This window comes from Panulirus ornatus, chromosome 32 (genome assembly GCF_036320965.1).
Source record: "Panulirus ornatus isolate Po-2019 chromosome 32, ASM3632096v1, whole genome shotgun sequence".
NCBI classification, from domain to species: Eukaryota; Metazoa; Arthropoda; class Malacostraca; order Decapoda; family Palinuridae; genus Panulirus; species Panulirus ornatus.
The window spans coordinates 23,684,998-23,698,739 of record NC_092255.1 but is presented as its reverse complement, the minus strand read 5'-3'; the positions used below and the strand labels follow the sequence as shown (position 1 = coordinate 23,698,739).

The following is a 13,742-nucleotide window of genomic DNA, read 5'->3' as shown; positions in this document are numbered from 1 at the left end:
GGGTAAGTCCTAAGTCCTTGTTTTCCCAAGGCCACCTTTTAAATTAATTATTTCTGTGCATAATTTTCTAGGCAAAACTCAAACCAATGAAAATTACTGTATAGAATCGATAGTATTTGGGCATTTTTTCTGTGTTTCAGATGTCAGTAACACTAGTATCTTTATCTGTATCTCTGATGCCTGTTCCCCCCACAAATACCCTTACTGGGCTAGGCATGGCAAAAGAGTCTCTGTAGCTATTGAACTTGCATGCTGCTTCTTAGTATCTAGTGCTTCACCTTTAATAGGCTATTGGCAGAGGGCAACTCTAGTGCAGTGTTTCCAGAGGCTCCTACCTTACGTTTCTAGTGACTGCTTCTGCTTAACATGTCTATCTAATGTTCCAACCTACTATCTATTGTCTATCTAATGTTCCAACCTACTATCTATATATCTATATCTCAGATCCCTGCTCCCAGCTAGAACTACATCAAGGGAGTGGTCACAGCAATGGAGCCTCCATAACCAGTGAACTCCATTGCTGCTTCTTAGCCTTTAGTGCCTCACCCTTAACAGGCCTCTGACTGAGGGTAACTCCAACACAGTGTTTTTAGAGGCTCCCACCTAATGTTCCTACTGACTACTTCATCCTAATGCTCTTGTTGAGTGTGCCCACCAACTAATTCTGCCTAATGTTTGTACCTAATGCTCCTGCCTAATTGTTTCAACCTACTACATCTATCTACTCCTCCTACCATTTTCCCAAAAGGCTGGGCTAGCGCATAGTGCTCACCACAGGAAAATCTAGAGTTGCGAAGAATGAGCTGTGTGAGTTAAATGTTGTCAAGTGATATCTATGGCAAGAGGAGACTGCATGTTTGAGGACAGAATGCCAGTAGTCCAAGTGTGGATGGGGCAGAAAGAAAAGACTGCTACTTCTACCTAATGCTCCTGCTTAATGTTCTTATGTACTGCTGCTCCTCTATGATTCTGCGTGATGCTCCTACTTGCCACTTTCAAATATTGCTCCAACTATTTTAACTAAGGGTAGGGTTAGTACATTGCAGGAAAATCGAGAGTTGCAAAGAATGAGTAGTGTGAGTTAAGTGTTGTCTAGTGTTTTATGCAACAAGGAGATTTTGTTTGTTTGTGGACAGAATGTCAGTAGTCCATATGTGGATGGGGGAGAAAAAACAAAAACAGCTACCTGGGTTAAAAGAGTGCAGCTAGACAACCACAGAGGTCACTTACCCTCCTGATACTCGGGCAGGTAGTACCAATATGATTCCCTGGTTGATGGCTGCCTACCATCTACTACCTACCTGGTATGGCTGCTTACCATCTACTACCTACCTGGTATCATTATAACTTCAAAACCTGTCACTGTCTCTTGAAGTAATTGATTTTGTGTTTGAAATGTTTCTCAGATGATACTTTAAGGGGCTTTAATCTCTTATTAGGCCTTCTAGTCCCCAAACCTTCTGGATATTGCTATGCATTTGCTTGGATCTTCTTCCTTGATACAAAGATTGATTTTTGGGCATCTACAAATACATTGGAGAGGTGCACAGAGTGACAGGGCATGTACTAAATGGCACTATAATCATATTTTTCCAACAAATGCTGAAACTCCAGTACATTCTTTGATACATGTCTTGCAATTAGGAACTTTAATGAAAAGTTGTAACATGCAGGCATCATATGTAGGAATACTGGAACAAGGATATGGGGATTCAGGGGACTGTTGTGTCACTGCTAGATTAGAAATAAGTTGCAGTATTCTGACTGAATCCTGTTGCCATATCCACCCAGCACATTGAAAGGTCTCTTTACTTTCAGTCATGATCATTAGACACATGTTATTGATATCTTTTGGAAACATAAGTAGTTGAAATTAAGCAAAGGGAAGATAGAGATCCCAAATTTTATGGGGCATATCTTATTACTTAGGTAGGTAATGTCCAGTATTTTCTTGTAAAGTGGTTAAAAATTTATTTATGTCATATAGCACCATCTTTTTCTGTAGGATGCAGAAAGGTTTGCCCGGGAGTTTAGTGCTACAGTGCAAGATGTGGAGAAGATAACAGGGCTCAAGTTTTACTCTGAAATGCACTATGACGATCAGGTGAGACTCCAGGTGAGGATACACTCTAATATCTGGGGTTCTGAGACTTGGTGGAACAGACTCCACTCTGACTTCTTCCAGCTTTTCTAATAGCATCACTGAATATTTGATTTTTCAGTGGAATTGAAATTTAGTTTACTAGCTTCACATAGATTAAAGCCTGATGAAGCAGCTTCAAAAGGATTGCAGCTCGGTGAAGTGGCTTCAAATGGATCATATCCCTTTGAAGCAGATGCATAGGAAATAAGACTTTGTGAAGCATTCAAAGGGAATGAAATTAAGTAAAGTAGTTTCATCCAAATGATTGAATCCTTCATAGATGTTGAAGTCAAGTAACTGAAACCTGGTAGGGTCTCTTACTGAGAAAAATGTTTTCAAAGGGATTAAAACCTTTGAAGTAGTTTCAGGGGAGTAGATAGCTAATGTGAAACTTTGAAGCTTCTTTAGAAAATGCTTTTGATTAGAATTCAGTAAGTTAGAATTTTGTACATAGAAACCCTCTGTAGATACCTGTAGATAAAAACTTTGTAAAAAGGTGTTGATTGTATACCATAAATCTCTGAATCCATTTCTGTGAAACTGGATGCAGATGTAAATAGTAGAGTGTGATGTATGCATGATAGTTGATATTTGATATATGAATAGTATTAGTATATTTTTAGCTAAGGAGGGCTCTAGATTATCAACCTTTTCAGTGAAAAATCTTTTGTTCCACATTCCTGTGAATAAAGTAAGCAGTTCAGAAAGTGCCTTAGTTCTTATTGTTTTTGATATCAGTTATGTATGAATTTAATCTGTTTCCCAATGCCAGATGATAATTTTACCATAGATGTCACATCTGAATGCAATTTAACTAAAAAGGGAAATAATAATGAAGTATTCAGAAAGGAGATAATATTTCAAGATTTTGAATGGGATTCATCATTGATGATGCAATATTTTTGCTCTTACTAGCTGAAATGATTTTGTTGAAAAGAGTGACATTAATTTTTTGATAGCCATACCATAGCTAGTATGAGTATGGCTCAGATGATTCTTCAGTCACGTATGATATCTTGCATGGTGCTTATACTTGGTATAAAATGATGTTGTGTGAGCAGTTAGTGCAGCAGTGCTAGAGGTTTGGTTATCAGCAGCAATGCACAACTTTATTGGTCAGGTAATTTAGTTTTATAGTTAGATCAGTATGTTAAATGTAGAATACAGTCATAACATATTCTTATCATATGGACATCAAGAGACTATTGTGAGATTTTGATTATGTAGTGATGTTTATTCTAGCCATCTGTCTGTCTATGTCTGTATTGCCCTAATCCTCTTGGTAACTCTGTCTTAGGAGGATTGCCAATGCATAAAAGCTTCTGGGGTCTCCTATCCAAACACATCTCCCAAGCATGCTCTGTCTCACTATTGTTTCAAAGTATATTGGCATTATTTTAAAGGTTTTTGAAAGAGATTACTGAATTTATTAGTAATAATATAGGGAATGAATATATGCAGCAAGTATGAATATGTATATGTGTATATATGTATATGTCTATGTATGTATATGTTGAAATGTATAGGTATGTATATGTGCTTGTGTGGGCGTGTATGTGGGTGGGTTGGGCCATCCTTTCATGCTACCTCGCTAATGTGGGAGGCAGCGACAAAGTATAATTATAAAAAATGATATATATAAGGATGTGATAAACAAATTTTTCATATGATTTGTAACTTAAGTCATATCCATCAGTTTAGACAGAGAGCAGAAAGAGTTTAGACTTGTGCTTGATTATTCTGCTGTGCTAGAATGTGTTCCCTGATTAAATTCTTTTATGTTCTTGATTTGTTACATCCTCTAATAATGATGTTATACTGTCATGTTAGTAAATCTGCACAGCAAAGAAGATCTGTAACTATATAAACTTGAGTGCTTGCTCTACTCCTAAGTATCTTCCTCATCTTGGTCATGCTTCTGATGAGGTTGTATCATGAGTTACCCTTTCTCACAGCATTACCCTGTTTTACCATCGACCACCATTCCATACCTTTACAGCCAGATTTAATAGGGGCAATTGGGGCAGTAACCTTGGGCCCCCATAGAAAGGACAATTAGAGAATTTGGTAATTTCCTAAGGAGTAGCTCCACCTGAAATATATATCATATGTTTTTTTAGCACCTTGCTTTTATCTGGCCATCATAAGCCATGAGTAGCATGGATAATGTTTATAAAAGCATTTAGATCTATCTATCCATCTATATCTCTAACACCTGCTCCCACCTGAAACCCCCTCAAGGGGGGTCTCCATAACTATTGAACTCCTGTGCTGCATCTTAGCTTTTAGTGCCTCTGGCAGAGGGTAACTCTAACGCAGTGTATAGAGAGGCTTCTACCTAATGTTCCAACTGAATGCTTCTACCTAATGCTTCAGCCTAATGATCCTACCTACTACTACCATCTAATGTTTTTATCTAATGCATTTAGATGAATTAACATTATCATATCCAGAGGGTTTGGTTTACCATCTGATCTGGCAATGTTACCACAGACATTCCTTGAATGTATTGAGGAAGCAGGTAGTTTCTCCATTATTTGGTTTTAGGAAGTGGGTGTGAATGTATTATTATGATGCGTATGAGTGCAATGAAAATGATGGAAACAGTGAAGGTAGTTTATTGATATTGTAAAAGGTGCTAGAAAGCCACTATTCATGTTTAAGATCTTGTTTTCTGTTGGTTGCTTGGCTATCCAGATTACCCATCCAAAGTTTTTATATGTTCAGTCATCTTTCTGGGTTTGCAATGGATTTTTTGGATTTGTTTGATGTACGGTGGTAGGCAGTGATGTGCAAGAAGCAGTCATGTGTGGGTATTGTGATACTAAATCTTGAAGGACATATTACCAAATTTTTTTATTTATTGAGGTGTTATGGATTCTAGCAGCAGCTTACTGTCATACTGAAATGACTGTATGTTATCTCTTCAGTGTGTGTAAATAATGACAACAATGTAGCTTTGCAGAGTTTAAGGTTTTGAAAATTTGCTTTGTATATTAATAAGTGAGAAAATCACATTGAATTTTATATCAATCAGTAATTTAACAATACAATTTTGATGGCAAGGAACCTCAAAAGTTCACTCCAGGGCTCCCACAACTCTAAATCTGGCCTTTCACTCTTCTTTCCTAAGTGCTTGTCAGTTTCCCTCACCATTGCCTCTTCTCACTGACATCTACTCTCCTCCTCAGCACCTTCCTTGTAACCTAATACTCGCTTACAATTCTCTTCCAGCAGTATTTTTACCATCTAGCATTCTCCCAAACCATGTACTACTTAACACACTTTAAGACTTGTCTGTTTTCATTATTTAAATCTTTCTTCGTCATCTACCACAATTCCCCATTGCCTGTATCATTACTTTTCACTCTCCCTTACCATTTGGGGCTTATGCACAATATATACCACACTTCCATACCACCATTGCTTTCCTTAACCACATAATATACTCCCTCATCACGTGGTATCCTCAGTCATTAGCTACCTCATTCACTGCTACCCTTTCTGCTTTTATCCTACCCTCACCATCATACCCACCACACCCCCTCACCGCTAACTACCCTCCCACAATGCAAACCACCCTCCGTCATCTTTTACTACCCTTCCTCACCACTTGAATCTTTTTTTTTTGATATTCTGTCATAGTCCTTCACCATTTACATTTCATGAATCTCTTTCATCATCCTCACCACATAGTACCACTAGTACCACCACTGTCCCTAACAGCCTTTCCTCACCAGTGATCACCTTCTGTTGCTACCTACCAGTTTCTAACACTGCTTATATGTATTTTCATAATGTACCATATTCCCTCAACACTCATCTCTCCTCATCACTTAAGCCTTCTCTTACCACCTATGGCACTCCATTTGGGTAAAGTGATCATGTAGTGTTTGAGTGTGTGGTTACTGAGGAAATAGCAAAGGAATCAAATGTTAGGAGGAGATACAAGAGGGCAATGTTTACCTAACTGAACAGATTTGGGAATGGAATTCCTTAGTGGTAGATTTGGAAATGGATTTCCTGAGTGGTATAAAGTTCTTTAAAGCCTATGATAAGTTTAGTAAGTATAACAAGAAAGAGGGAAGGGTAGAGGAAGTTTTAGAAAAAACATTATAGACAAAATAAATGAAAATCCTTAATTGTATCTTAAATTCATTAGGAGCAAATTGTCATTTGCAGAACAAAGATTGAGAAGTTTAGTCAAAAAAGGAGAGGAAATGTAAAAGAATCTGAAGGTCGAATCACACAGCCATCAATAATGGAGGATATATTGCCACTCACCCAACTATGATGGCATGGAGAAGAGACCAGGGCAATAATGAGAGCATTAGACCATATTATATATAAGTTAGTTCATGTAGTATTTAGATCCCTATTAGGCTGTGATGATATCTCAACTGGTAGACTTTGGGAACATTCTCAAATACTGGACAAGGTGCTTTAGGTGTTTGCAAGAAACTTATTGGAAAAAAGACTGTTCCCAAGGAAATAAGACATGCATTGCTTACTTTTAAGGAAGACACCACTTGTGCCGTAAAATACAGCCCAGTGTTACTGATGAGCTTGGTCTGTAAATTACTGAAAAGATGATCAGAAAATCAAAAATCAAAATGTTGTCTTTTCCATTGAGAACAGTTTCCTCATCTGAGTTTGTAATGAAACTGTTTTTAACATGGAAGCAAGGATAATCCAGAGAAACTAACATTTCATTTATTAGCAAAGTTATACACATAGCAGTTACACTTGTCATTTTTTAGATGCAGGGAGAGTATGTGCAAAAAATCCTTTAAAGTACTAATGTATAGTTTGAAGTGGTGTTTAGACATCTATATACATGCGAGAAATTTAAAAGAAATTTAGTCTCTTGAGTTAGAGACTTGTTAACAGTTTGGTGTTAAAGGTCATATCAAAGTACAGACAAGAAAATGTTTTTAAGGTACTTGTATAAGTAGAGATCTTCTTGACAGTAACACAGTTGATTGAAAGGTCTTGTATAAGTATGAAACTTAAAGATAGGATATCTACAATAGTATAAAAAAGTTTTTGTGTGAGTAGAGACCTTGCTAACATACATTTTTGAATAAGAATTTATGTAAGGAGTGATTCCTTGTTAAGAACACCACAGTATTATGGAAGGTATTTAATAAATTTAGAGCTTGTTTTGAATAGGGACCTCATTAATGACTTCAAGAGAGGTCTTGTATAAATAGAGAACTTGTTAATGATGCCACTGTGAAGGAGGATCATAGATAAGTAGAGACCTTGGAAGCAATAGTGCAGTATTAGGAGAGGTCAGTTATATATATAGAAACCATGTAAACAAAAACATCATGAAGAAAGGTATCATATCAGTTGAACTTCGTAGGTAATTTCTTTTATTTCAAGTGTCTTAATATTCAATACTCCTATAATAATGATATTCCATATTAATTGCATGTTGTACTGGACAGTATTTAAAAAAAATCAGTTGAAGAACATATAGAACACTTCTGTAATGAGCCAGATTTAATGTGTTTTTGATGAATATACTTTTGATACACTTCACATGTTATTTCAAAGTGAACTAAAAGAGTGATTTGCATGGAAATATGCATGGAATGGTAATACCAAAAAAGTGAGAGGTAAATTTATGATCAGTAAGTGCAAGTAAATATGAAATCACTAGATGTGTAACAGGACACTATACAGGGATTTAAAAAATGGTGTGACAGTGGCATGGAGTCCTACGAGTGAAATACTTGCTCTCTGTACTTTGCAAATGGGTGATTTCAGACATTTCAACACATTTAGGAAAACTTTGAGGAAGTATAATCATGTTTTCCCTTGAAGGAAAATTACGTTGATGTTTACATCATGATTCCTAACCAGTTACAAAATTAACTTTCAAGGTATGGTAAAGAAAAAATGTACTTTATGCAGCATGCTAATTAGAGCTGTTTTGTTTCTATTGATTCCATTAATATAGTGTTACCATCATCTAGAGACACCACAGTAAAGTAAGGATCACTCTTGTAGGATGAAGTTAGGGTGTTTGGTGTATATTTGAATGACCTCATCTCCACTAGTATTTATTTATAATGATTAAGCATAAAGAATGACAGTGACAACAAATTTAGTTACTTATTACCTGTGATATTTTGATATTCATATTGTTTTGGGCCATTGAGGATATACAGTAAGTAGAGATGGTAGAGTTGGGATTTATTTTTGTTTCTTATCTCAGAAGTAGATGCACCATAGGTCTTACATAGATCCATCCATAGGTGAAAGTTTGTTCAGTTTAAATGAATTATTCTTAACCAGTATATATAGTGAAAAGTAATGTAAACTGTTCCCAAGACAACCTTGGCCACTCTTAAGATCCGTGCTTCATGCCTCTGATGAAACAGTACCTTTAGTGCCCTCCTCCAGGCCTTTTTTGGAACAAGGTGGTTGTTAACCGCAGTGACATGGGTTCTAGTGTCACTAGTGGTCAGCTGAACTGTGATGATGGTGGTGAGGAAAGCAATGCTGAAGATAAACCAGATGTCTATACTTTTGAGGTAGGAAGTGTTAGGAAGCTTAGCTATGGAATCTGAATAGAAGGAGATAAGGACGAGGAGTGTGGTAAGGCTCAAAACTCCTCGGTCTTGGAAGTTTTGGGGCCGGAGGAAAAGCGTGCCATAGCCGATCAAATTTAGCAGGGTGGTGGGCAAGTAGGTGGAAAACAGGTGGTGGGAAGGACGACGCTGGAGCTGGAAGCTGAGCTGCCCCATGTTGCTGTAGTTCTGCAGGCTGTAAAGGGGTCCATCTTAGTTATAGGAAGCATCATAGCACTTTGAAATGTTTTAGATATAGTAACACACACACACACACACACACACACCATACATAAACTTCAGAAATTGTATGATAGTAGAGATAGGGCCCCCACAAGTGTAAAACTCCTTCTTCATAAAGTACAAATAGGTAATTACACACTGGGCCTCCATGGTATAGTGGTTAGTGTTACTGACCATGATTCAGCATGGGCCTGCCCAAGGTTGGTGATGGTGTTAGTCAGAATTTGGATTTGTTGTATAGTTTGTTTTGAGTGATGAGGCTTTTTTCAAGAGTTTCTTTTTTTTTTATGAGGTCTAGGACTTATGGGAAGAAGTGTAGGATGTACTTATTTGTTTCTTTGTGTGTAGTACTTTTTGCTGGCGTGGTCATTGATGTTGTTGCTGTAGGAGATAACAAGGTCTAGGGATATGAATAAGGAGCCTGAAAAAATTTGTATGATGTGAAGATAGTGAAGTGACTGATAGTGGATAGGTAAGATTTACTTCAGGGTGAGGCAAGTGATGGTTGAGGAATAGGTAAGAATAATGTGAAGGTGAGGCAAGTGATGGTGAAGGACTGGGTTAAACTAACCTTAAGATGAGATGTTTGACTGTGAACTCAGGATGGGTTAAAGTTTGCTGAAGGGCACTCCCTGCAGGGCTGTAGAGAACAAAGTCATCAAGTACGTTGGTGAGCATGATGGTGATGAAACATTGCTGGGTGTCAAATGGATACATCATCAAGTCCAACTCACAGTGCAGGTTGGATTCGTACTCTAGTGAATACTCCAGGTCATTTTCAGAACCCTTATACACGTAGTCTGTGTGTTTTCAACACCATTAGGATGTTTTACATGAGGAATTGCAGCAGTAACACATAGTAAATACATATATGTAAAGGTAGCTAATGGAGGTTAATCTGTTTTTAGGATTTATTGCTTCTAGTCATAGCTGTTCTTACAGAGTTGTAAGGAAAGCAAATATATATTTCTTTGGACAGGATTTCAGTAAGAATAGCCTCTTGCTCTCCTCCTGTGCTTTTGTATTAAACTTGTTTTTTATAATATCTAAAATGTTGACTTGCACCTAACTGATATTTTCCATGCACACCTAGCCGATATGACTATACAACAGTGTTTATCTTGTAACACAGTACTAAGAAAAATTGTGTCAGTTCTTAAACCTGCATCCTCTGATGTGTAAGGGTAGTGCGTGTTGTTAAGTTAATGATGTAGATGCACATCATTCTCAACCAGTATGGGAAGAAAGCATGACATGTACTTTCATGCCTTAAGAGGAGTCTTTTTAGTGTGGCACTGGGAGTAAAGGTTGTGGAGGGGTCAAGCAGGGGGTAAAGGTGTGGAGGGTCATGCAGGAGGTAAGGATGTGGAGGGTAATGGAGGGAGTAAGGTGTGTGGAGGGTGTAAAGGAAGAAGGAGGGAATACAAGCTATAAAGGGTCATGTGGTTCCATATGTGGATAAATTAACCCAAGATAAGAACAGCTGTCTTTCAGTGTAACTCAGTATTTCATGGTTGTTCTAAGTCCATAGTAAAGGAACATGATGTGATATGAAATGCATACATGATTTATTATGACATTCACAGCATGCCAACAAAAGACTAGACCCAGCATGTACTTTTGCAGGTCATGACATAACATGACATTACATGCCATGCATTATTATACCAGCAGAAGTCTAGATCTGTCATGCATGACATGTCATGCATCATTATACCAGCAGAAGTCTAGATCTGTCATGCATTTACTTTAGTGATGTAGAGTTCCAGGCTACCATTATAAGGAAACTCACCTGTGACATGGTCCTCTCCAGATGTTGTCCTCCTGATCATCAGCTGTGACAGTGGTTTTACCACACCTGCCAGTCGCTCCTCATCCACCACCTGTCAATATGTATTACAGCTTTTACTGCAAACTGTACCTGGCAATATGTATTATGCCAGTCAACGCCTGCCACACAACAGTATTTCAGCTTTTACCATGTACTGTGCTTGTCAACATGTATTGCACTAGTCTGCCTGCCACCCAACACCTCACACATACCCTCATATCCCTAATACACCACACCTCATGCCACACCTCACCTTGATGCTTGGGTACCAGACCCTTCCCTTGGGGAACCTCATCCTGACCTTCTGGTAGCTATATTGGGACTGAAGCATGTTGAGTCTGGGGTCCTCCTTAAGGTTATGGAAGGTCAGGCGGTGGTCACGCCATCGGAGTTTGACCTTGAAATTGGCCTCCACTAGTTGGCCCATGAGGTCCACAGATGACACCTGGAACCAATTTGCATACATGATCATCTGGTGTCAACTGTTTTCATGCACTCATGTAAAGAAGCTCAGTGAACTAAAAGGTGCAGAGAAGGGCAGCAAAGATTGTATTTGAATAAGAAGAACTGAGTTACAGTGAGGCAGTATTTTCCCATCACAGCAGAAAAAAAAGTAAAGGGTTGTTTGATCACAGACTTTAAGATTCTAAATCATTTTGATGATGTTAACAGTGGACAGTTCTTTGTGAAATGCTAAGACAGAGGCACCAAAGGATATAACAAGCAACTATTGAAGTACATTTTAGAAAGCCCGAGAAAACTGTTTTTTAGTGTCAGAGTAATGGATAAATGGAAAAAACTGAGCAATGAAAATATACAAAATATTCAAAAGCTGTATAAGAGCAGAGAAAGTTTAGTCAGTGGAGTGCTTTGAATGCACAACTTCCCCATACTGTACAGACAGGTGATCACAGGCCACTGTGGTGCAGTGACCAAACAGTCTAATGGGCCAAAATTTGATCTCAGGGCGACTGGCTCACAGCTAAACCAGCTGTTCATCCTGCCCTTTAGGAATGAATTGACTACTTGTGTGTGTATATGTACTCAGGGTTAAGTAAAGGGGAAATGAGAGTAAAACTCCTTCCTTGTAATATGCCAGTAGTAATGACAGTTATAGGTAATGATATACACTTACCCAAAAGGTGCTGACTGAGAACTTGCAGTGGAAATAACTGCTTCATTTAGCCTTGAGGTTGACAAACAACCCTTGATCATGATATTATAGCTCTTGAGCATGACAGAATGACTCTTGAATGTGGTGGCTGGCTTTTGATCTTACTTGTTTAGAAATGCAACCATTTCCAAAGAACCAACTTCCAGCATTTGGGTTAGGTAGGTGCATGCTGAAATAATCCTAAGTTCAAGAGGATGTGACTGTTTCACAAAGGCTGAAACTTCTTTGCCAGTCAAGGAATGTATTCTGGGCTGGGACTGGGAGCTTGCATTAACTAATGGGGGAATTAAGGATGCCATAACTCTCCCATTTGGAGATGGAAGAAAGTGATATTGATGTTTGTGGGATGAAAGAGGGTGTCATATTTCACCAGCTTGGGATTTATATCACTTTATGTGAGGAACATCAATAGGTCTTACCTTGCTGAGAGAAATAGTGAAGTCGAGGTTGAGGTAGGGTGAATATGGAGGCAAATGATACTGGTAGTCTAGAGGAGTGTATATCAGGTTGCAGTCTTTCTCATCAGTGTTATCATGACACTCAGAGTCAAAGGAGCAGCGATGCGTGAGAGGTACACACTCGCCTGACCAGCAGGTGTAGTTGCCTGGACCACACCAACTGATGGTCAGGTTGTGTGGGCCATGGAGAGATTTCCTCCGACCGCATACTGTGGTGCTTTTGAGTGACCACTCTTTACGGCCCAAGAAGAACTCCGTACCCTCGTAGGTAGCCACTGTGTTGTTGGAGGGTAGGTGCTGTATGATCCAGTGGTTGGGAGATAGATGATGAAGACGCAGACCAGTAGCACCCTGTAGGTAGTATATTCCCTTTGAGTCAGATCGTGGATACATGGCCATGTAATCTGCTTCGATGCCTTCATCTGCACAGAGACCTCGGATTGTCACCTCCAACTTCAACATCTTCCCCTCACACAATGTACATTGTGTCAAAGTATTGAAGATGGGAACCCATAAGCCATTCTGCTGGATGATCAAAACTTTATTATCTGGTTGGTGAATGGGATTGAATTTTGAATATGTGATTGGACGGCGATCTGGTCCCCCAACCCATTGCTGTAAATCGGAGTCATAAGAAATGTTAAGCCAGACTGTGACGTAAGGACTGTAGTTGGATAAGCAAGACTCCATCCCTGTTGCCATGAGAGATGTAATTTTTCTGTTGTCTTGCTCTGATGTTGGGAATGGGAAGTTGAGGCCATGAGAAGAGCAGAACCAGGCAGCATGTGCATAGCTCATTTTGATGGGTAAGAATAAGTATGTGAGGTTGGTTATCTCCAGACATGGGTCAGTGAGCCTCTCTTGCACCTTCCCTGTCATCTTCCAGGGTATGTTGTGCCAGGCAAGGAGAATGTTGTTGGGTTCATCACAGCTGCCTACTGAGTACATCTCCATCTGAGTGAGAGCCCTTGACCACAGGTTAAACCCTGTCACAGAGCCCAGGAAGGGCTGTGAAACTGGATAACTGTCAGTGAAGGAGTTCCAGCCACTACCAAGAACTAGTGTGCCATTGAGGGGGAGATATCCAGGTGTGTCTTGACTCAGAAGTTCCAGGCCATCCAGAAAAAAGCCAAGTTTTTGTGTACGACCATCCCGCCGCAGGCAGACCAGGTGCCACCGCTGAGGCTCTACTGCCTGCAGCTCTTCATGCAGCACTTTGTTGTTCATATATGAGACTATGAGCTTGCGGAATGTTGTCCCTGGAGTAATACGGATAGTGGTAAATACTTAAATATGAGTTTATAGTACTTAT

At 39.0% G+C, this 13,742-nt stretch overlaps 2 protein-coding genes across 4 annotated transcripts in view; one reads left to right on the top strand and one right to left on the bottom strand.

The window, feature by feature from the left end:
- The window catches only part of LOC139759181 (venom phosphodiesterase 2-like), a 26,862-nt gene extending 18,771 nt beyond the window's left edge, over window positions 1-8,091 (top strand). The window contains exon 15 of the mRNA XM_071681229.1: window positions 2,006-8,091. Coding sequence (XP_071537330.1) covers window positions 2,006-2,194 — 189 coding nt within the window. The 3' untranslated portion in view covers window positions 2,195-8,091. The remainder of the gene's footprint in view (window positions 1-2,005) is intronic.
- On the bottom strand, window positions 8,091-13,742 carry LOC139759180 (uncharacterized). Of its 3 annotated transcripts, none has more exons than XM_071681226.1 (5): window positions 12,392-13,742; window positions 11,052-11,243; window positions 10,760-10,850; window positions 9,539-9,767; window positions 8,091-8,920 (listed from the first exon to the last, which is right to left on the bottom strand). In XM_071681226.1, the coding sequence occupies exons 1-5, from the start codon at window positions 13,655-13,657 to the stop codon at window positions 8,422-8,424; spliced, it is 2,277 nt and encodes a 758-aa protein (XP_071537327.1). In that variant the 5' UTR covers window positions 13,658-13,742; the 3' UTR covers window positions 8,091-8,421. The 3 variants fall into 3 exon arrangements, with proteins under 3 accessions (XP_071537327.1, XP_071537328.1, XP_071537329.1); XM_071681228.1 differs by having other exon boundaries at window positions 8,787-8,920; window positions 9,539-9,607; XM_071681227.1 differs by lacking the exon at window positions 9,539-9,767 and having other exon boundaries at window positions 8,683-8,920.

Coding starts and splice junctions, on each gene's coding strand:
- LOC139759180 (XM_071681226.1), bottom strand. CDS start 13,657: ATGAACAACAAAGTGCTGCATGAAGAGCTGCAGGCAGTAGAGCCTCAG. Junction 11,244..12,391: donor TCACTATTTCTCTCAGCAAG/GTAAGACCTATT, acceptor AATTGGTTCCAG/GTGTCATCTGTGGACCTCAT. Junction 10,851..11,051: donor TCTGGTACCCAAGCATCAAG/GTGAGGTGTGGC, acceptor ACATATTGACAG/GTGGTGGATGAGGAGCGACT.